The sequence below is a fragment of the Lagopus leucura genome, unplaced genomic scaffold (assembly GCF_019238085.1).
Source record: "Lagopus leucura isolate 7727_CA_CO unplaced genomic scaffold, USGS_WTPT01 Super-Scaffold_100002, whole genome shotgun sequence".
Lineage (NCBI taxonomy): Eukaryota > Metazoa > Chordata > Aves > Galliformes > Phasianidae > Lagopus > Lagopus leucura.
Genome location: NW_024962263.1, coordinates 42,889,773 through 42,913,888, shown reverse-complemented (window position 1 = coordinate 42,913,888; position 24,116 = coordinate 42,889,773). Strand labels below are relative to the sequence as shown.

At 40.6% G+C, this 24,116-nt stretch overlaps 1 protein-coding gene across 1 annotated transcript in view; it reads left to right on the top strand.

Moving 5' to 3' along the window:
- The window catches only part of LOC122178952, a 31,531-nt gene extending 7,415 nt beyond the window's left edge, over positions 1-24,116 (top strand). The window contains exons 2-6 of the mRNA XM_042869520.1: positions 3,613-4,715; positions 9,708-9,844; positions 12,468-12,625; positions 16,948-17,060; positions 21,455-24,116. Of these exons, the coding sequence (XP_042725454.1) occupies positions 3,912-4,715; positions 9,708-9,844; positions 12,468-12,625; positions 16,948-17,060; positions 21,455-22,003 (1,761 nt within the window). The 5' untranslated portion in view covers positions 3,613-3,911 and the 3' untranslated portion in view covers positions 22,004-24,116. The remainder of the gene's footprint in view (positions 1-3,612; positions 4,716-9,707; positions 9,845-12,467; positions 12,626-16,947; positions 17,061-21,454) is intronic.

Below are 24,116 nucleotides of genomic sequence, written 5' to 3'. Positions count from 1 at the left end.
ATGAGATTACATGCAGGGCTGGGATTGTGGAGTTCTTTGCTCACACACTCCCTTCTAGTGTTATTTAACTGGAACTCTCTATTCCCACATGCTCTTCTACCCTACCCCTTCCTATTATGTTAGACCTCTACCAAAAGATAAGATAAAACAGGATAAAAATGCTTCAGAGAAAACAAGTTCTGTGCAATTTGATTTTAGCTACAGATGACTTATTGTATTTAAACTTAGTTCCTTACTCCTTGTATTATTTCTTGTCAGCTGTGACAGAATTTCACACTTAGGAAAGTGTAATAAACCAGTAAGAATGAGAAACTCAGCTGCAATAAACTCTGTACTTCTTCTGGTCTAGATTAATTTAGATTTAATAGATATAAAATGAACAGATTTTGGGGAATGTCACTTCTGCAACTACAGTCTTGTTATGGTTGGATGAGTTAAATGTTCTAGGTGAATGTTGCTAGCAAATGAGATAGCAAAAACTTTCCTGCTGTGCTCAGGTCTTGTTTCAAGTTCCTTCTACCTCATGCACATCTGAATATTTCAATAAACTGACAGCTTTATTGAGAAGAGCAATGTAGTGTGAGTGCTATGGCTCCACATGGCATTTCATATTAAGGGTAGGGCCTGAGAGGTGGGCAGATGCTTATGCTTGAAAAGGATCTTGGTGAATTTGCCCTTTATCCCAGACAGCCTCTTGGGACATTGGAGGCAATCCCTGTCCTAGGTTTATGGATTGCATTAGCATCCTGCTCTGCTGCAAGACATTAACAAAAGGAATGATTTGGGGAAGAAAGCAAGGCCCATTAAGAGACTTCTATTTTGAATTTCCTGGATCAGAAACAGGAAATCTGCATGTCAGTATCTTTCAAACAATTCAGGAATTTCAGAACTATCTGATGAAGCAGAATTTTGTAAAAGCTTGCTATGACTTATATTCTGCTCAGGGAGGCAATTTGCATGAGGCAGGGTGGCTGCAGCAGAACTTAGTGTCATACTTCAGAGATACTGGAGCAGTGTATCCCCCTCTCCAGTTTCCAGTGAGTTGCCAGTGGTAATTCCCTGGAGTGCAAGAAATTTGTTTCTGGTTGGAAACAAATGTTGTGTGGCCGCTGGAGTTTCTCTTTTGTGTGGTAGTTTAACAGTGCAATTGTGGCAATGCTATCAATTGATCCAAGAATTGTCTCACTCTAAGAAATAAAGCTTAGAGCAATGGAGTTTAACTATCTGTTGTCAACTGCATTGAGCATTTGATTCCCATAACTTGATGTGAGAAGTAAAGAGGGTAGACTAAGGTCTTAGCCTAAGTAAATGTCTACAGGAGTGTGGGACATACCAGATTTTCTTTTTGGGTATTTCTGGATTAGGTTACTTTGAGAGTTGCACAAGTCAGAAATGCTTCTTTGGATGTGGAACTTGGGGTAGAGAGATCTTCCCTTTGAGCTTGTGCATTTGCTGTTTCAAGGCTGCAGATGTCTAAAGCTAAAATCTGTGACTTTGGTAGTATCTGATGAAAGACCTGTCCTCAGTTCACATTATGGATGTGGTTGGGTGGTCTTCCAGTTTTATTCAGGTGCCCCTATGACCAGGGGTTCTGATGTAATACAGGAGCAGGAACTTTTCTTACTTGTGTAGGTTGCATTAGTCTTCAGCAGTTGGCTCACAACTATTTGACTCACTCAGGGAAGACAACTGTTTGGTGTTGTCACCTGGGTTAAATGGGTCTGCAGGGGAGGCAGGCAACTTTAAGCCTTCAGCAATGCTATCAGTCAGGATCTCCAGCAACTGTTTTTGTTTATTTTAATCACAGGTTCTAAACTGTTTGAAGGACCAGGATGCTACTACTTCATCAGCCTCTGAGGAGCTCAAGTTGTACTAAGCAGAGGCAGAAAATTTTCTTGAAAGATGTATGGAAATGTTAGGGCATGGGTATAATACGTATCTGGCACTGTTCTTCTCACAAGTCTTCTATATGTCCTGAATAATGTGGGATGGCATGGCATGTTGGCTGATGCTAATATGAGGGCTTAACTTTTGTGACATCTTCTCTCCCCCTGAGCCCTTAATTCTAGGCTTGTTGACAGCATGGAATGTCTGTAAAGTCTATGAGCTTGTGAATGATGTTGGTTGGGTAACAGATGCTTCTCTTATTCTTTTTAGGTGGTGAAGATATCAACAAAAAATTTTGTTGATGCGTGTATGAAGAATACAGTTTTAAGAGAGCAAAATAGTTCAGAACAAGTACTGTAAAATTGAAGAGACTAGTTGGATGTTAATATCAACAAAGTTTCTATTATGCTGTGAAGTTCATGCCTATGTACTCCTTTTAGCCTCAGTATGAGTAGTTCTTCATCACAAATCTAACAACCTGAAGAATCCCCACTGAATCCCTACTGTGGGCACAAACACAGAACTGACATGGTTATTCTGTGTTTATGAGGAGCAGGGAAGCTTGTGAAGCCTCACACTTTCAGCCTACTGCAGAATATTTTTTTCAAATAGTGGGAGAGCCGTATTACCTGTGGCTTGAGTTGCCTAATACCAAAATATGTAGCTACTGTATGAATTTTCCAGATTTTGCATATTTAGTGGTTTTTTTTTTGTTTTTTTTTGTTTTTTTTTTTTGTGGATGTGGGTTTTGTGGGGTTGGAATTTCTGGTCTTCCTGTGAACTTTGAACAAACACTTAAGTTGCACTGGAGGGCAGGTCTGTGCCCATGTCTTCATAGGTTCAGGGGAAAAACGAGTGTTCTCATGACTTGAAAGGATTTTGAAGTTTAGGAAGGTTATAATTTACTTGCTTAGATGTCTTCCTTTGTGGTACTGCTGTTCATTGCACCTGCCATCCAAGGGTCTTTTATTTACATTATAACTGTTAATCTGATTGAGAAAATATCTTTGGTTCTTTGGATTTCTAAGGAGAATGCAATGGAAACAAGTAGCAAAAATCTTTGGACTCTTGCTGCCTTTACTGCTTGTGTCTGAATACTGTGGGTGAGGGAAGTCATGAAACCTTATTGTAGTGGAGAAGGAAATGTGATAGGATGAATGGGAGATATTAAGGTAAAGGAGGGAATGGTAGAATTTTGAGCATAAATACACAAATGTACATTTAAGGGTGCAGGAGGGAGTGGGGAAGAGAAAAGTAGTGTGTGCTGTTCTGATCAGATCAGACTATGTTGCACTTAAAGATGACCAGAGCCTGATGGGCAAAGTTGATTCAGGATATAGTCAATTTCTGAGTACTTGGCTCACGTTATCTTAATCTGGATCTCTTTAGGTAACTTTGTTCAGGTAACACTCTCTCAGTCTCTTTAATGAGGTCTTTGTTTATATACCACCATGTGCTATTCAACATTATACTCCCACCTTAAAATATGAAGAAAAAAAAAGTTGAGCAGAAGAGAGAATGCAATAGAGGTAGCAGTCTAATCTAGAAGTAGGCTCTTCATGGTTGAGTGGTTTGTTCTTGTTGGTTTTTCGTTTTGTTTGAACTATTTGGCATAACTGGTGCTTCTTGCAGTGAGTTTTGAGTTCAGCAGACCTGAGTCCAGACTGAACTAATCTAAGTCATCTTTTCTTGTTAGCTGATGGATTCTTTTCTTTATTTTTCCAGTTCCGTAAAAAAATAACTTCAAGTCCTGAAGAAAGAACAAGATCTCAGTGAAGCTCTGAACTGGGAGGAGAAAACTTTGGCATTGTAGGATTAATATCATAAAAAGACATTTAGTCCAGGAGCAGGCTCAAGTGGGTGGCAGTCCTGAGGGATTTCAGCAAGTGTGCTCTCCAGTACAGCAGGGCCAAGGAGAAGGCTGTCTCCCAGCAGTACAGCCACAGACATTGGCCCATGGTCAGCAGCCTTAGGGGGTAGGTGCAGAGCATATCCAGCAGCAGAATCAAACAGTGCAAGGAGGCATGGCCCTAAACATGAAACCACAACAAGTGGACAAGGGGCGGGAGGCCCTGGAAGTGACTGTACAGGTGAGGCTTCAGAAATTGGGCGAGGGATGGGAAGCTCCAGAGATGACAGTACAGGTACAGCCTCAGAAGCTGAGCCCACAGTGGGAGATGCCAGATGTGACTGTACAGTTGCAGTTAGAGCAGCAGGGCAAAGAAACAGCTCTCCCGCAAGTTACTGTGCAGGTACAGCCAAAGGTGCAGAGACGAGGAGGAACTGATCTCAAGGTCACTGTACAGATGCACTTTGGCTGTGAGCCGAAAAAGGTGAGCTGTATGCAGGACCAAGGTGAGGAAATATTAGAGAACGGAGAGCAGCAGACACTAAATGAAAATCAAGGAGATTCAATAGCAAGATCTGAAGGCAAGAGAGAACTGGCTGTGATGGAGTTGGTTCCACAGGGAGCTCATAGCCAAAAGCAGGATCAAGAAGGAAAGGTGTTAAAATTCCAGCATGGACAAAGCCAAGAAGATGGGAGAGAAGAAGTAACGGAGATGCAGGCTGAAAACAAAGCAGGCCTGCACGTTGAGGTGACAGATCAGCTATATGATCAAAACCAAAAGGAGGAAGAGCTGAAAGCAGACCTATCACTGCAGCAGGAAAGTCAAAGAGATACAAAGATGGAACAGGGCCAAGGTGATGGCCAAGAAGGCCCCAAAGGGGTGACTGAAGATCAACAAGAAGGCCAGGAGCAAGTGCTTAGGAAGCGCCCACGAGAGACTCCAAATTACTTTGTCTCTATACCAATAACAAATGACCAGGTATTTTTAATTTGTTGTTCCAGCAAACTGTAAAAGCCGTAAATAAGAAATGTCTCTAAGCTTGTTAAAAAGCATAGAATAGCAAGACTTTGCTACACTACCAGTGCAATAAAAAAGATTGTTATTTTATTCTCACAAGGTCTGATTGGTAAGTCTCTGCAATAGTATAATCTATTCTGTAATATTTTTTTCTAAAAGAAAGCAGCGGCTTTCACTGTCTTGAGTTGTTCCTTCCTACGTTGTTTTAAAGCTGTATTTAGTGCAGAGAAGACCAAAATTAATTTGTTCACTTCCTTCCCCACTGAATTGGAGAGTTATCATAAAATCAAAGAAAGTTTTAGACTGGAAGGGATCTCAAGGCTCACCTAGTCCCACCCTGCTGCTGCCTGCTGGCAGGGCTGCTGCCTAGCAACTCAACTGACTGGTTCCCCATTCACCCTGGCCTTGAGCACCTCCAGGGATGGGGCTTCTCTGGGCAGCTGTGTCTGGGCCCCACTGCCTTCTGAATAGAAACTTTCTTCCTAACATCCAACTTAATTCTCCCTTCTTTTAGTTTGAAAGCATTCCCCCTTGTCCTGTAACTGTCTGCCCATATAAGAAGCTGGTCCCTCTTCTGTTTATAAACTCTCCTCCAGTACTGAAAGACTGCAGTGAGATCTATCTAGAGTCTTCCCCAAGCTAAACAAGCCTAATCCCCTCAGCCTTTTGTCATAGGAAGGGAGCTCCAGCCTTCTGAGCATCTTCATGGCTGTTCCCTGGACCCACTCCAACAGCTGCGTCTTCCTTGTGCAGGTCTGGATGCAGTACTCAGGATGTGGTCCCATGAAGGCAGAGTAGAGAGGAAGAATCCCTTTCTTTTCCCTGCTACCTACCCACCCTCCTTTTGATGCAGCCCAGGGTATAGCTGGCCTTTTGGGCTGCAAGAGTTAACTGCTGGCTCACGTCTAGATTTTTGTCCATCAGAACCCACAAGTTCTTCTCTGTGGGGCTGTTCTCAGTCAGTTGTTCTCCCAGTCTGTACTTACATCTGGGATTGCCTTGACCGAAGTGCAGCACCCTGCACTTGGCCTTGTTGAACCTCATTAGGTAAGTGGAGGATGAGAGTTTTCTTCCATTACGGAAAGGGAGATGTTGATCTATTCTCCTCTCTTGCCCTCAAACTTATCCTGAAACCTTAGGTAGACAGTTAATTCCAGGAACCCACAAGTAGAGTGTGCATGCTTGTATTTCATCCATGTATATTCTGTGATTTCAATGTTTCTGAAATGTTGAGAAAGCAACAGATTTTTTTCACCTTCACGTTGTTAAACAGCAACAAACAGCAGAAATAAGCATAAGTAATTTCTTCTAGAGGTTTTGTGAGGGTTCTGAAACATTCCTGGTTAACACAGATGGTATTTCTGAAATATGTCAGGCTAGCCTTGCAGTACTAGGATTGTCGTGAAAAGTCTTATGATACAAAGACACTGTGAGAGCTGGAGAACGGTTTCACACTTTACTCTGTAACTACTTATGTAGTGCTGATTTGGAGCCTCTAACATAGGGGATTGGACTAGATGATCTCCAGAGGTGTCTTCCAACCCCTATGATTCTGTGAACTTATGCATACTATCATCCATTTTTCTCTTTTTAATATAAGGGAGAAGACTTGGCTTCCTTTGAGCTCCTCATCCCTTTTCAGCTGCTGTGTTTTGAAGCTCATGTAATCTTGTGAAAGACAGAAACAGAATGCTTCAGTCCCAGATTTGGTACTTCTACTGGGAAGTCTTATGCCATTCAGCCTTCCCCCAACAGTTGACTTGCTGACAGTATTATCTTAGTTTCTCAGTGTGCAAAAGCAGACAGAGCCCTCTGCTCTGTACTAGCACTCACCACACTCTCTTCAGCCTTTTCTTGACCCCTTACTGTGCACACAAATGTACTATGAAGAAGAAATAAAGACAAGCTTCGAGTTGGAAGTATTAAAAATAAAAATGATGCTATTACACTTGGTCGAGGGAAGTTATGATTTGAATCACAGACTGCTGTGTCCTGGCATGAGTGCAGCTAAAACAGTGTTAGTAGTGTGAACTATTAATATTAATATTCATAATGACTATGTTTCTTGAGGTCTTTTCCTGCAAAACATAAAATGCGAAATCTGAATGTTAGCTCTGTAGATGTGGAAATATACCCCTTGGCCACCAGCTCCTGCATTAGCTTATAGTGTTCTTTAATAAATTACTGTTGTTTGTTATTGTTTGTTACAGATCTTTTTTTTTTTTTTTTTTTTTTTTTTAGTTTAGGCTTCTGTACAGTATTTGGGGCAACTGAATTTACAATTCTAAAATGCAACAATTAAATAGGATGACTGTTTCTATTATACATCTTTTGTAATTTCTTTCCCCAGTGTGAGAAGTTGCAGTGGCTTGCTCTGTAAGGCTTTTGAGTTTGTTTTTGACCATAGTTAAATGTAGAAACTCTCATGTATGTGTTAGGGGAGATGTTCAAAGGTGCCTTCCTGTTCATAGGCAATTATTTTCTTTGGCTTTGTCCTGAGTGAAATAATTACTGAAGGTTATCTGGGGGATGGACCCATATAACTTTCAGTTATTCCTACGTATGACTCTTTTGAGAGGTGAACGAAAGTGCAGAGCACATTGAGAAGACAAATTCCAGGAAAGAAAAATAACTGTGTAAGCTGGAAGACAATGCTGGCAGAGGAACAGATGGGTAAGCAGTGGGCAAAGAATAAATAGAGGCTGGCAACTAGGAATGAATCTGCATGTAATCTGAGGAGTGAGATCATAGGGGGAAAAAAACATGAGAGCTTGGAAAAAAAACCATGAATGCTTAATTTATACTGCTATTTAATGAGATTTGAGTGCCCTAATATATGGCCTGTAACTGCATCCTGTATAGTTCTGAGTGTCACTTCTACCTTTCTCCTTTTCTGTCAATCCTGTTCTTCCAGATTTCCTTGGTTTTACAGCAGCTCTGGTAATCTGGCAGCTCTCTGATGTCTCTAGCTAGTTACTCTGCCCAATATATTTGGAGTTTATGCTCCTTTAAGGGCCAACCTTCAACAGTAGCAGTGACTGACAGACCTGAGTAAGGGTCTGTGTCAGGGAACAGGGTAAGGATGCTGTTGCCAGTGCTGTAGGCCTGGTATTTTCATATGGTAAGTGTGTGAATGCATACATACGTATATAGTGATTTTGAGAGCTCCCCTGATAATAGGGCTGAGGGCTTGTCTGTGTTTTCTTCCTTTTCAACAGAACAAAGGGAAAAACCCTGTTGCAATCCTGGTGGATGCATCAGCCCTTTCCTTTTGTGTGTTTCAGGAGGCAGGACGCCAGCTTCCAGCAGTGGGTTGGGGTGGATTTACTTTGTAGTCTGAAACTTTCAGTATTTTTACCAGTGCTTCCTTCCTGTCTCCCACTCCAAATAAATAAAATAATCCCATTAAAAACACAGTATTATAGGAAAATGTTACAAACTGATTCAACAAACCCTTCCAAAGCACAAAGGTATAAGAATACTTGACATTTTCTATTAGAGAAGAGGCAGAAAGCTCTGAACATGCTTTTGTGAAGCTTGCCCACTGACAAAAAACGGTAAGAAAATAATGAAAACTGTTTTGCAACCATCAGATATCTCTGTGAAGGAGTTTCACTCAAGTTTGACTTCTTAGTTGTCTGATCCTCAAACTGAGGAGGCAGAAAGGTCATCTTTCAATTGTATTCTTGGAAAGATTGTAGAAGGGGGAAGTGTGAGACTGTCTTGTGGAATTGCTGACAGTGCTCGTCCTATTCTGTTGAAGTAAAGGTTTCTAGCTTGTGTGGTCAAATATCTTGATTCCTGCTGTTTTCAGGATCTAGGCAAATATGCTGAAAGTAGCAGGCAATAATAAATTGTCCCTCAGTTACAGTAGGAAATGTCTTAGGAGTCTTTTCAACTGTATTTTTATCATAGTAATAAATTTACTATCAGTCTGGATTGAAAGGGCTCACTGTTCATATCTTCAAATGAGTTGTCTTAATTGTATCTGGCTTTATCCTGTTATTTACACTAATTTATTCTACTGTCCAGGTTGTGATGTTGTTCACGGGTCTGCACAACTGCCAAAGCTTTATGTAAAAACACTGGGGAAAAATAAACATTGACCCAGCTGTTTCAGCCTATGCAAGAATGAAGAGCTCTAACATATGTGAGCATCTAGGCATGTAAGCCAGCATGTGCTCGCTGTAATAGTCTGAAAATCCACAAATATCTGTATGATGGCTTTTACCAGGTGCTTAGTCCTTGAGTGACTGAATTCTTTTCCCACCTGCCTTTTTCTGTGATTTGTTTCTAAAACTTAACAGACTGCTACAAAAAGAAAGCCTTTCTTTGCAATCTCTGGTTGGAGCCACTTGAGGAAAAGTCATGGATGGACTCATAAGAGCCATGCAGCTCTGGAAAGCATAAAGTTGGACAGCAGCATGTTTATCAAACTGATCTACTTTATTTGCTGTTAGCTTCCTTTTGGGAAGAGACATCAGTTTAATCTGTGATCAAACTTGTAATCAGAAAATGGTGTCAGATTAATTATGGGAATGCTATTCAATTTCCTAGTCTATTAAGAGCTGACTACTGCATGATGATAGCATTAATATTTACACACTGCTGTGAGTTTTATTCAAATGTGCTTAGAGTCAGATCCAGACCTAGTTTAAGATCTAGGGTGCTGGCTCACATGAGAGCTATGTGTTTAGCCTGCAGGCTTAAAAAGGGAAAACAGATCAATCCATTGGTGGAAAAGCTAACCTAGGAGCTGAATCTGAATGTTATGTAATAGATCTTGGGGAGTGTGGGGATGGATTTTGGTTTTGCAGTTGGACTCAAACTGGGTCTGTATTTTTGTGTGTGAGATGCTTCAGCTTTCTCTATTACATATTTTTTTTTCCCTGCAATACTTGGGCACTCCAGAATAATATTTTACTTTGCTGTTTTCTATTTACTGCATTGCAGATTTTGGATAGAATTGAAGATGTCCAAGAGCTCATATTCACAAAGGAGCCTGACTTGTTGAGAGCTTTTATTCCTGTTCAGACTATGCACCTAACTGTAGTTGTTGCTCATCTGGGAACAGAAGAAGAAGTAAAAAAGTAAGAATTCTTCCAAATTCTAGTATAGTTACATAATCTGTAAATGTGATAACCTTATTTCTGTTGTGAATAATAATTTTAATGGGGCATAACCAGTTTCTTTCTGGTTTAGGATTTTCTGATCAGTTTCTGGCTTTTTTTTTTTTTTTTTTTTTTTGATACATGATGACGAAAAGGTAGATGAGATGCTTCAGGGTCTGAAATTTTGTGCATCTTTCATGGGGTGGGGGAGAAGGCAGCATGGCTGTGAATGGTATTACTGCTATGTTTTTACCGTAAATTTTCCCAAGCTGCTGCCTGTTGAGAAGCCACAGTGTTTCAGATCAGCCATGCTTGTATCAGCTGGAAAACATTACCTGATAGATCATGTTGCTGTAAGGAAAACAAAAGTCTGTCTAGTTCCTTTTCAAGATGTACTCGTTTAATTCAAGCTGGGGACTGTCAGTGGGATCCTCTAAGTTATGATGGGCAGAGCGGAAGAGGACTTATGAAAACAGCCTCATGGTCAGAAAGCTGCTAAAATGAATGTCAAAGTAGGCAGAGTGTGCTGGAACTTCTTCTCTAAGCCCTTTGCACTGAGCATGAGAAAAAAGTGAAGGAAGGTCCTCTGGCACTGGGGGAGGTATTGCCTGGTAGAGATGCAGAGAGCATCTTTCTCCAGGGGCCTTTGCCCACGTTGTGGTTGACAACCCTGCCCATGGCAGGAGTGTGGAACTAGATGATCTTTAAGGTCTTTTCCAACCTAAGCCATTCTGTGATAAGCAAGGAAATGGGGGGGGGGGGGAAGATTAAACAGAAAAAATAAGCCCAAATGTAGAGATGGCTAAGCAGGATTACAATGGAAATGCGCATACAAATCTGTCATTTGCCTTGTTCTAAATTGATCTGGTTTACTGTTCATTCAAGAAGCTTTTGGGAGGGCCTGAGGGGAAGTAGAGGAGAACCTTTATATAGGCTGAGGAGCCTGTGTGTGAAAGTCACTATGTACAGTAATTTGGTAATAAAAATCCCTGTCAGTGCTGCTGACTGGGCAGGCTGTCATCCAAGAGGATAGGAAACTAGAGGAGAGCAGTGATCAACATGGGAATCAATCAGTAGGAGAGGTGAATGAAGCAAGTGGGGTTAATGAACTTAAGAGTGAATGTGTGCCTGTAATGCAGAAATAATAGGCATACCTAATGAGAAGCAGATCTTACTTGCCAGATGCTTTTTGTCCTTTATCTTCTACCTACCTGCAGTCCTACTAAAGTTGCAGTTCAGTGGCTATGGCTCTACACTGTCATGTGGAAGAAAAGATTGCCTTAATTGTTAAGCCAGCTATTTATCTATTCATGCTAATAGCATTGCTGAAACTTACAGCAGTAGGAAAGCATCTTCAGATCTCACGACACAAGCTCTTCCAGCAGTGTTTAATGGCAGTTTGGAAACTAAGTGAGGGACCAGGTTATCTCTGCTTGTTAAGTTGGAGGAAGCAAAATTCTCTACAGAGAATTAATTCCTTTTCCACCTTTAGTGCTGTCCTCAGCAAATTCTCATTTGCACAATCTCCCGGAGTCTCAAGAAGAAGCAGCTTTGATGTAACAATTAATAATATCAATACAGTGCTCAGAACTGGTCATAATGCTGACTGCTGTAGGCTAAAATGACCTTCATCTGCATGAAATGCTTTCCTATGAAGACCAAGGCACAGAACTTGTGCCATCTGGATTGCAGTGCTGTTTTCCTGTTTGGAAAATGTAATACAATAGTAAGATAACTTTTTTAAATAATGAAGCAATGTAGTTCAAACTTCTAGGTGTAATGATAAATTCGGAAAGCAGCAGCCCACAGACTGGTTTCCTGTGATCCTCAGTTGCAAAGTATTTTGTTATATGCATAAGGCATAATTACTGGAAGGCCTCTGCTCAGATCATGGGCGTGAAGTCTGACAGGATCCCTTCTCCAGAGGCACCTGTAGCACTTCAGTGGGTATTATATTACTGAAAGACATTCACTTTTCAGGAACTAGTTAGTTAAATTCTGTTAGAATGTTTAAGTAAAATGGTTGCAGTATTTTTTTGGTAATCCAAATCTCCAAAGATTTATGTGCACAGCAAGGTGTGCATCAAAACTTTGTTATGGTGGGAGCTCTAGGTCCCATTTCAACCATGAGTTTAAGAACTGTCCTTGAGTACTGAAATATAATGGAGATGAATGTTAAATGTGCTGCAGCTGGAAATGTGGGTTTATTTAAGTTTTAGAATAAAACTAGTGAACTGGTTGAAAATTGCAGTGACAGAGGTTTAAATTTCATGACAAATAAGTTCAATTTTATCCCTTTGACTGCTTAGCAGTAACATATTTGCACAGACGTTTCTGGCATGTTAATGACTTGAACACTCACTTTTCAGCAAAACTCACTTCTACTGTGTGAACTAAAATTGAAGGTATTGAAAGACATAATTTACTTAATGCCTATGCAAAGGTATTTGTCCTGGAATATAGTGCAACTGTTACATCTTATATAGTGCTACAGAGTGACCAAAACCAGGTATATTATCTGATATCAAAAAAAGTATTTCCACATTAAGTCAGACTTTTTCAAAATACAATGGGTTTCTTAATTTTTTTTTTTTTTTTTAAGGGCTGTTTTGGCACTGAAGCAAAGCAAGACCAAAGTGGAAGCCATTTTGCAGGGTAAAGACCTTATTATGACATTTCACGGGATTGGACAGTTTAACAATCAAGTGATATATGTGAAAATGTCAGAGGAAAATCGGAAAATGCTCTGCAGAATTGCAGGTATGTGCTTAATCTGACTCTTTACTACTTGTGGTAAACTAATTTGCAAAGTCAACTTTTCCAAGTGCTGGCCTGAGCTGTTGTGCTTGCTTTGTAATATGCTGTCTTTCCTTAGTCTTTAAGTATTTAATATGAAGCTGACAGCTGCAGAAGAGCATACAAGCAAATTCTGTGTACTAATTTGGGACAGGTGAGAAGCAAAGGCATTTGTCTTGTCAAGACACAACAGCAAGGCTACTCCAGCAGACCCTGCAGACTGGATCTCACAGCCTGGTGATGTACGCAGGTTTTCAAAGTGAAACCTCAACCTTGGGGCCCTATCCATTCTAGTGAACTGGAAGCCTTGAGAGCAACTTAACTTGAATTTCCTCTAAATTAAGGCATGCATGGAATGGCTATTACTGCTTGAACAGGATGTTACAAACAGCAGTGTTTGCATGTGCATGTGTACTTCCAGCAGATTAATTTTTGCTTCCATTGCAGAAGGTGCAACCAAAGTACAGGAGTGGCTTCTGTCCCCTATTCTAAAATCTCAAAGCAGCAGTGGGTTCACAGATGTTCCAGTTCTTAACTGTTTACCTTCATCTGAATGCATCATCTGAAGGGTTTGATGCTCCTCCTACCCCCCCTTTCCCTCACTTTTTTCTGTTTTTTTTAGGAGCTTGTTTACCTGCAATGCAGAACCTACTCTGTGTTCTGGGCTTCAACTTCCAACAGAGCAGAAATAATCAATATATGCTCTTTGTTTGTGAAAGGAGGCATAGTTCAACTAATGTTTCTCAAAAAGGCATACAGCACAAAGACACTTGATCTTCAAAAGATATTTTGCTTTTTCTTTTTTCAGAGTAGTCTGTTTTCTCTTTAATGTTGCTTTATTCCTACTCCAGTTCCTAGCTTTGACAATTAGTCTTGTTCCCTTCTCCTTCTATTTATTTTTCTCTTAGTAACCAGTGTTGCAACTAGACAGAAAATGCCTCTCAACATCACCAGGTTCTTTGCATCAGCTAAACAAACCACTTCACTGCCCACTACCTTCCACTTCAGCATTCTTTTCCCTCATTGTTCCCTTCGTGGTAGGGGGTAATGTTAACTCAAAACAGCTGTGCTTCTGTTGAAAGTAGTCTGCCATTGCGCATACTTGTTAGGTTAGGTCCTCAACAAACTTCTCAATGCCCAGACTGTTTCTTCAGAATTGATCCAAAATAATCCTGACTGAAAGATGGCTAATTGGAATGTGTGTTATGTAGCTTCCCAGACCATGAGATATACGCTTCAATACCACTGGAAAAGAACTGTTTAGTGGTTTTGATGGAGCCATACTAGTTCTCTCCTCACTTTCTTCTGAAAGATGAAGTCAATGCCTCCTCTTTTCTCTTGACTATTGCTGTTTTTCCCCCTGCTCCATTTTGCTTTACTGAGAATTTTATCCCTAATGAATCAAAACACACACGATCAATCTTTATCATGCTATTTTAGCAACACCAAAAATGTTTAAATTTGGTTCTGCAGAATGTGCTATGTTTTTCTTATTTTTTTTTTTTTTTTTAAAGGCTAATGGAGCTGCATTAATACTGAAAATCTTTACAGTAGTGAGTGTCTTGATTACTTCCTTATTCCTTTTTGTTCCCTGCCTGGGTCACCTCCATCTATAGGATTCTGTAAACCCAGGGTCCGCCCTCTGATCCAAACCCCTTTCCAAATAAACTGGAGAAGAATAATTTTGATTCCAAACCATAGGAATACTTCATCTGTACTTACATCTGTTTAACGTAGTGTGATTGTTCACTGATTGTCTGAAATACTTCCTTGGCTGAGAGGCAAGCTGCCAGCTTTCAAGCTGTTACTCTGTCACCAATGGCTTTGCTATTCAGAGTGGTGTAACTTCCAGTGTTTTTCTTTCTGCATAGTTTCTGTCCATTTCTAGAACTTAATCCGGGGATTATACAAATATATAGCAAATTACATCATTTTAAATACATCTCAAATTCTTGTCCGGTTTTCCTTCTTTGCTCTTTCAGCATAGAGTAAATTGTTATATAATAAGTAGGGATTTCCTTTTCCTAACTTATAATCAGTATTTTTTAGTTGCTTGTGAGGTAGGCATGGATTTCCAAATATTGCCTTGTAAAAAAAGCTTGATGGCAAACAACTGGCAAAGGTCAAGCCACTCCTGGCAGCTGCCTCTGCCTCACTGTGCCCTTATCAAATTGTTGAAATTATCAATAACTTGTCAACAGTTCAGACCTGTTTTAATGGAGTTTTCAACCTCTGAAGTGTTCCTGGGTGTAAGAAAAAAATAAAAATGTTTGGTTGTTTGTTAGTTCTCATATCATAAACATAGAATCATTAAAGTTGGAGAAGACCTCTGAGATCATCTGGTCAAACCATCCACCTACCACCAATATTGCATACTAAACCATGTCCTTTAGTACCACGTATGTCATAGACTTCATTTTTAAAGTGGAAATTCATTCTGCATCGTGATTAATTCACTGCAGTTAATTGGTATATACTGGATAATACTGATCTCTTCTTGTCACAGTGACATTGTCTACTGTGAAGGAGGTAAAGTTTAATTTGTCATAGGATTTTCTTATTAACAAAATGAGCTAGAGAAGATAGTGCCTGGAAAACTGAGTGGTAAGCTTTGTTCTTAAACTTACTTCTTGAAGATGCATCCCAGCCTTGACTTTCCTTTCATCATCAGCCTCTTTTGTAAGATTGATAGGAAGACCTTCACTCTGCAGTAATAACTTACTGTTGCTTGGTGGGGCTGGTTTTGAGTGAAGGTAAGGAGATACTGCTCTGGTCTGATACTGTTATGCTACAATTTACTAACTTCTGTGCATCCCAAGGATGATGTTTCTCCAGATGTGTGGAGAAAAACAACTCATCTCTAGAAAGGAAGAGTTTATATTGGCCTTGTTGTGCTTTGGCCTAATGGTATAGGTGCTAGAGGAATTAGCATGTTTCTTTGTGTTAACATTCTATTTGATAAAGTACCAGAGATGCTGTAGAGGTAGTTTGGCATGTCACCATAATCACCTAGTACAGTTTTCAGATGGCCTAAAGTATCTATGTTCACACTGGACCTACAGCAAGGCTTTATTCTTTTGCAGCAGAAATTGATAGGGGCAGGTGGGCATCCTGTAAGGCATCTGAAGTGGTATGAAGTGCTTGTTCAGGTAATTGGAGACTATTTATGTATTTTCCAGATGGAAGACATAAAGCAATTGCCTTGGCAAAGTGACCAGACAGCCCCAGCTGCTGTTTCATTGCAAATACTGAAAAGAAACATTTTAATGTATTAATTAGCTAAGCTACAGGCTTGCCTTGATATGAATGCTTACTACAAACTAGTAAATAAACATGCAGTTAAACTTCCTGAAAGATGGAAACAAACAAACAAAAAAAAAAAAAAAAAAAAAAGGATGTAGGGTGCTTTCAAGCAATGTACTCATCAAAATATGATATGCTATTTGTAACACATGCTTCTATGCCAGACTACTTCTTCCAGTGCTTAAGTGATTTAGGAGTAACAGATTGGTTTAATGTTGTAGGCTCTGGCAAGAAGAACCATATAAATGTTGCAGGTTTCCAGGGCAGGTGTTGATCTTCATCTTTTTGTCTCATTTATAGATTCAAGCTATAAAGGTTCCTGTCAATAAGAAAAATTGCAAAATACTCCAGCTTCATTCAGAGCTTTCAGTGTTTTTGGAGTTATTGTTCACTGTTGAGGTGTTTCTTGTTCTGCAATAGCTGTGTTTAATTTTCTATGTTTGTAAGATTTGCAGAGGTCTGCCTGCTGGCTTCACCTTGCTGTCCTTGTGAGGCTGCATCCCACCCTTTGACATTGATGAAAACCAATGCATAGATCAACTTGATTTAATTTGGTTGGTCTTTACAGTCCTTGGCTGAAAGACCTTGAATATAAATTTTGGAGTCACGGTCACTTCTTTCAATGGGGGATAAGATCTTACTGCTTTAAACTGTGGCCAGAGTTTTTTAACTGACTTCTCTATAAATGATTCCTATCTTATCTGGAAAGGAATTCTATGGTTGTGACTTTTCCTTCTCAATTTCTGTCTTGGCTGTGGAGTTGTACTTGCTCCGTGGATCTTGATATTTCTTTTTGGTTGTATTTTGTCTACTTTGTTTCTTATTTTGTCTGTTGCCCATGACGATATGACAACTCTTTCTCTCATGCTGTGTTTTAATTACGTGTCTTGTTCAAGAAAGGAATGGTAAGTCTTATCTAACTCTTAACCTTCTAAATATTTTTCTTCATCTCCTGATTATTAGTTTTTCTTTTCCTTTACCAGAAGCTGTGGAAAACTCTTTTAATGAAATGAATCTCGACATTTCAGGGAGCAAGGATTTCAAACCACATCTCACTTTTTTAAAGCTCTCCAAGGCACCAAGACTGAAAAGAAAGGTAACTACATTTAAAACACTTCTTACTAGGAACTGTTCAAGAGACTTTCTTTCTAATGACTTTCTTTGGAGGTGTGGGAGGCTATATGGTTAAGTGAGTTCTATTGCAGTTGGAGGAAAAGGAATATTTTATTGCTTAGCAAAGCTTGTAGATAGACTGGCCAAAACAGTTAAATTTCTTCATACCCAATAGGAAGAGACAGTTTCCCATATTGTATTAAGGCTTTAAAGATAGAGTACAGAGCACTTTCCTTCTGTGGCCTGCAGAATCTGCATGAAAATACCATGTCAAGCTGATTCCATTGGATGGGATGGCTTCTAAATAATATTTATGAGAAAAAGATAAATGTCATGTTGGAAGCCAGGCTGGTGCTTTGATTTATGCTAGAAATGCATGATATGCTTTTCTAAACTTTACTGCAGCACTGTATGGTTTATCATATACAATTAAAATAAAAAAACAACTCTGATTAGAATGTTCATTTCCCAGTGGAATATGGTCCTGCTTGTTTCCAGGAATAGTTCTTGTATTTATGAGGCCAATATATTGCAAACCTGAAACAGTAAAGGAGTGTGCACAAAGAAAACAGAAAATGTTATAATAGCTGGGGAAAATGACCTTGTATTTGTGCACTTCAGTACTTCATATTGACTTGATAGCTGCCTTCTGCGTACATGGTACAATCAAAGTTGGATAGCACTGATAGTTCTGTGCTGGAGGCCTTTTTCTTTTATACTGCCTATAGGGAATTTAATGAGCACAAGTATCAGCAATATCTAATGCAAAAAAAGTACTATAGGAAAGTAAGAATTACTGATTTTTATCTAAAGCATAATCACACTTCCTTTTATTATCCAAGTCTTAAAGTTTTGGGCACCACTGAAAAGAGCTTGACTGCATTCTTTGCACTCTTCCTTCAGGTATTTATATACTTTGAGATTTCCCTGAGCAGATCTGCAGACTCAACAGCCCCAGCTTTATTAGCCTTTTCTTATAGAGAAGCCCCAGTCCCTTCACTGTCATGGTCCTTAACTGGAGTTTCTCCAGTAGTTCCATGTCTCTTACATGGGGGAATCCAGAAATGTATGCAGAGCTCCAGGTGTGGCCTTGCCAGTGCTAAATAATGGGAGGGATCATCTCTCTTCACCTGCTGGCAATACTTGGGCAGTATAGCTAGCCATCTTCGTGTGAACAAGGACACACTGACTCATGTTCAACATGGTGTCCACTAGAAGCCCCTGGGTTCTTTTCTACACAGCTGCCTACCAGTGGGCGCAGAGCTGCACTTCCCCTCACTGAGCTTCATGAGGTTCCTGTCAGCCCATCTCTCAGCCTTTCCTTCTGGATGACAGCACAATCCCCGGATGCATCAGTCACTCCTCCCTGTTTTGTATTATCTGCAAACTTACTGAGGGTGCAATCTCTCCCCATTGTCCAGATCATCAAAAAAGATGCTAAACAGGACTGGACCAAATACTGACTCCTGGGGTGCTCTGCTAGTTACTGGCCTTGTACTAGACTTCACCAATGACCACCACTCTATATCTTGCCACTCTGAGTTTTCAGTCAAGCATGTGCATCAGCAGATACTCTGAAGTTCTTAGAGGAATCAGTGTCAAAAGCATCACTGAAACCTACATAAATATCTGCTGCTCCCCCCACCTTCCAGTTATGTTGCTCATTTCTGTCCTCATTCATATGCATCTTAATGCTCTTGCTCCTAAAATACTGTTGCACTCACTGGAGCCATAATGTATAAGCAGAGTAAGGTTATGTATTCAGTTGGTTTTGGGGGCACATATGGCAGCTGAATGCTCGCATACAGTCTCTGTAGGGCTTAACCATAGATAAAGGTTTTAATCTCAAAGAGCACACTGGAATATTACCACATGGCTTTTGAGATCTGACATACCAAACTGAAAATACTAACAACTTGATTTGTCTCTTCTCAAGTCTAAATCTAAGGGGTAGGGAAGGAAAGCTGTGTATTTTTCTAATAGCCCCTTCCAGAAGACTGTTGGAAAGAAACAAATCTTCACCTTCTTAAGCACTAGAAGATGCCAAGATATAAGTTAGACAAAATATTTTTTCATGCTAGTATGGCATCACAGTTATTATGATGCCATCTACTGGCTGTAATTACTTTATAACATAAATGTATCCCTGTAATTTGAATGCTATTTACATATTTCATACAACTTCAGTGCCTTTTATATAAAGCTTAAGAAATGATGAACATATATATATATATATATATTTTTTTTTTTACATCTCAAGAATGCTTTTTCATAATAAGGTGTGTGATACAATGCAGTTCTTGCAGCCTTTGTTTCTTTCTATGGGAAAGAAGGATTTAGTCCTCTTGAAAACTTCTACAAGTTCAAACTTTAATCTCAGGAAATTGTGCATCTTTGACTTTGAGTCTGAAGGTCCCAAGAGGTCTAGGAGGGCTTTGCTTGTGTGCCATTTAGTTTGAATTACTACCAAAGGAGCAGTATATGCTGCTTGTTGATGACATTCAAAATGTGTATCACAACTCTAGCATAAATATAAAATATGGGCTCTGCAGGTTTTTCTGACCTCAGTTTACAGTGAGCCAAAAGGGAGTAGCTCACATCTTCAGAGAATCCACTACAGTGTCTGTTGCTGAAGAGCCTTTTCCAGTGCAAAAAATCAATCTCCAGTGCTGGGCACTGTCTTGCTCAGCTGTGTCAGACCAAGGCCAAGTGCCACCACTCAAAAGTGGGGGAATGTTTGCTCCTCCTTTCAAGATGCATCATGGTGCTTGATGGAGACTCAGTTGGTGCAAGTCTGCAGACGGATGCTACCCAGCCTGGACGATAGCAAGCCTATGGCATCCCTTATATTAAAATATTCTGGTTTTGATGAAAAAGGCTACTTGATAAGCTGTCTTTGATGTGATCTTACAAGAGTTTCCATCATCCTCCTAAATGTGTGGTGTACAGTTATAGCTAGTAGTGTTGAGGTGACTGATGTGCCTGGGTACCTGCCTGGCTCTGACTGATACATATGCTCAGTTATGCTCTGAAGTGCTTTGGCCATCTGGGTAGTGCTGAGGGGCAGCAGCTCCTGAGTGGTTTGTGGTGTTTGTTATTGGAGCTGCTTGCATCTGGCTTTGTCTGGGTGCCACTGGCTGTCTCTTGCCATTCCCACATGGTGCATGCCTGCTCATGCAGAGACTTGCCAAAAGGGCCGTTACAAGGAGGCTTGTAAGGAGATATCTTGTTCTTTGCGGATGTACACCCCTGAGCATTTGAGAATTAAACAAAATGATTGAGACTTCTTTGAAGGGATGTGTTGCAAAGGGTTCCTCAGAGTCTTACTAGTGTGCTTTCAGTTAGGTTCATCCTCCTCCTTCACTCCTTTATTTAAATTGGCAGCCTGTTGCTGGCAGGGACTGTGTTGTCAGCCCTGATGATCTCTGCACCGAGTAGCTAGTGCTGCTGTGCTTGAGTTTTTTGGGTGGGAGGGCTGCAAGGAAACTGCTTGGACTACAAATCAGCGTATGGGGGACTTAGGAACTATTTCCATCTTGGCAGTCCTAGTTATGGTGCTTTGATAGGCTTTGATTATGGCAGAGGAAGCTGCTTTTTCTTTGTCTGTGAAACAAATGTATCAGCATTTCAAAACATATTTGTAAGAGTAAGTGCTTCCATTCACATACTGTGTCTGCAGTAGCATTTGATTGTTGAGATACTAACAGTATCTGGCAGCTACATCAGAGTGGCAATTTTTTTTTTTTTTTTTCCTGGCTTGCTTACACGAGCTTGTTTTCACAGTCATAGAATTGTTAAGGTCAGAGAAAACCTCTAAGATCATAAGTCACAGAGTTAAATTTCTTTTGAATACTTCTCTGCTGGCAGAAGTAGCTCACCAGCTGTATTTTGAACTTGTGACATAAATACTACTGTGAAATGCGCCCATCAAGAAGGATAAATCTTTCAGTCTGTGAAGGTATCGGTGGGTTGAAAAGCTAAACAGATTTGGCTTTAAGTGAAGTAAAAAAAATCCTCCTGAAGGCAATTTGGGACTCTAGGGAATAGTTTGCCTGTGTTGTTGTGACTGCTAACTTGCTTGCAATATCTGAAATTCTGTGGATGTGCTTAAGTAATAGTAATGGAGTTAAACCTATCTGTTTCTGCATCTCTGTCTCTGTTGGTATGTTCTGGCTTGTGGGGGATTCAGCAGAAGATAAACTTAAAAATCAGCTATTAGTACTGTTATATCACTATCAACTTCAGCAGTACATTTGAAGTAGATATTGTTATCCTAATGGGGGTGGGTGGGTGAATATTTAAGCTCTACGTAAAGTACATGATATGTGTAACTTATTTGTGCATGTGTAAATGTCACAATGTTCTCTCAACATTTAGGGATTCAGAAAAATTTGTTTGGATCTGTACAAAGAATATGAAGACAGTTACTTTGGCACAGAGGTCTTCAGTCGAATTGATCTCTGTGCCATGCGCAAGAAGAAACAGGAATCTGGTTACTATTACTGTGAATGTTCAATTCATGTGGGCTCCAGAGGTGCAGAAGAGAGCAAAGAACAAGGAATGCAGACAGAAGTTGTGAAAGCAACAACCAGTGAAGCCCCTTCAAGTGCTGCTGGGGCTGAAACAAAAGTGACTGCTGTGAGCTGTAACCATGCCTTGCATTCAGTAGTAGCTGGCGATAAACCATCTGAAAACATTGCTGAGGCTTTAATTGTGAGTGAAGAGAAAGAAATCAGTGAGATGAATGGACAACCTGAAGGCACAGATGAGACTTCTCTTGCATCTGATGAAGTCTGCTCAAAGTTGGTACATGGCCTGTTGCTGAGTGTGGAAGAAGGACAAGAAAAAGCCAATATTATAGATGGTAGTCTGCAGGAAACCGAAGCAATGGAATCTGCACCTGATGTGCCAACAAGTTCAGGATGAAGTTATTATAGCTCTTTGGATCTGGTCCACCTTTGGTGATGGTGAAGGAAGGCAAGTGGTGTGGCACAGAACTGGGGAAGGAGGTAGGGACAGTGAATTTTTGACAAGAAAAAGACTTTCTTGGAGACTGACAGAACCAGAAGTAGAAAAAAAGCTCAGAAAATATCATAGAATACTGTGTCCAAATGGTGAAATGCCTGGGTCTAAAGAAAAACAAGCTGCAGGTGTCTATGTTTGCACCAAAAAGATAAATTTGTCTGGAGCATACAGGGTAAAGCAGAAGCTATGCACTGAAGCCAAAGCAGATGTCAGAAACGTGTGTTTCAGAAGCAGAGGTTTCCGCCTTGGTCACATCTCTTCCCCCTGCCCCTCTGCCTTTACCTTCTCTGTGCTGGCAGCTCCCGGCTCTGCCCTCTCCCAGGAGTGCACACAGCTGCTCTGGGTTAAGCAAGGTTCTGCGCTGTTCCTGTGACAATCATGCCTGCAAATTGTAGGGCTTCAGTTGTTGATGTGCTTTTGTGAACTATGTGGTTTAGTTCCACTAGTAGCTACTTAATGCAAAAATGTTGTCTGACTTATGGAAATGGATTGTTTTATTGCACCACAAGATACTGTAATACTAAGTATTTTTCCTTACAGGTGAGCTGTTAAGGACAGGATGGGTGATCCATAATGAACTAATTGTGTAAAAAGCCTTGGAGCAGATGAGGCACCACAGCCTTTCTGTAAAGCTTTCTCTCTTTTCTCCCTCCGAAATGTCATGGTCCTGGGACAGAACAAAACAGAACCGCATTCATTTCTGACAGGATGAGATTAAGGGCTTTGTGCCGCTGCTGGGGCTGAAGCCTTTTTGCTTTTTTTGCATGTTATCATCCGAAGCTGCACATCCGTGCTGGCGGCTCCCGGGCATAGCAGGACAGGGCCGGCAGGTGGCACTGCGGGAGAGCGGCGGCACCGGGAGCGGAGGGACAAGCTGCCCTGCTACGTACATGGGGCTTGGGCAGCTCCGGAGGGGCAATGGAGGCGGGAAAGGTGGCGAAGAGCCTGGAAAATGCTGGGCATCCCGTTCTGCTCTACCCGATTATTTAAAAATGATGTTGGTTCTTGAAAAGCCTTATTTTTTCAGGGAAATATGTGCATTGTGATGGGAGAAGTGTAGTAGTTCTTCAGAAGAAAAGTATCAGGAATATTGTGTTTGGCTTCCATACATGGTGCACAGGAATATGGCTCTGGGCAGAGCATCCAGTGTGCACTCTGTTAAACTAACATTGTGAAATTAAGCTGTCCAGCTGGTTACTGGCCGTGTGATCCTGGATGTGTGCCCTGGTTGTGGGGAACGGAGGGCAGCCAGATTTGGGGGTTGGTGTTGAGTGGGAGGACAGAGCTGGCTCTGCATGCAATAACCGCTTTGTGCTCTGCACTGAGGTTTGGAGCAGTGCTTGGCACAGCATTTATTTGTCACTCTGCTGAAGGTTGTGCACTTCTGAAAGCCTGTCCCCCAGTGGTCTTCTAAATGCAAATCTGAGAGCGGCTATTCACCGCTGCTCTGAGGTCTTCAAAATGCGGCTCAACTGCACAATGCTAGAGGGAAGGCTTTGAGATTAATTTCAGAGAGTAGTTACCAGCAAGGCTCGTAATTCTCTGCATCAGCACACTGGGGACAAAACTGTTTTCCAGAAAACTTTGCCATAAACACTGTTTCCTCAGTGTGTTTAATGATTCCCTAATTGGGCAGAGGATTGGTAGAGTCATTCATCTTGTAAACCTAAGTGGATTCAATGGCCTAGGACGGAGCACACTTTACAGTGAGCTGTACTTGTTCTTGTTGAAAATGTTAATTATCTTTTTATAGACAGATGGCACTGGAGTGTAGCAAATGTGTGGTGAACCTGTGTTCAGAAACGTCTGGGTGTTAAATGCCTACAGATTCCAATTTAAGTTTAATTCTGTTTTAGGAATTTTGTGATTCTTGCAGGGTAATTAATATCACTTATCTTAAGAGTATAGTAGCCTTGTTTTGGTATATTAAGTTAAAGTAAACACTTAAGTTATATTGCTACAATTAATCTTCATAATTTAAAATAGTGCTTAAAACAAAATGTCTACCAAATAC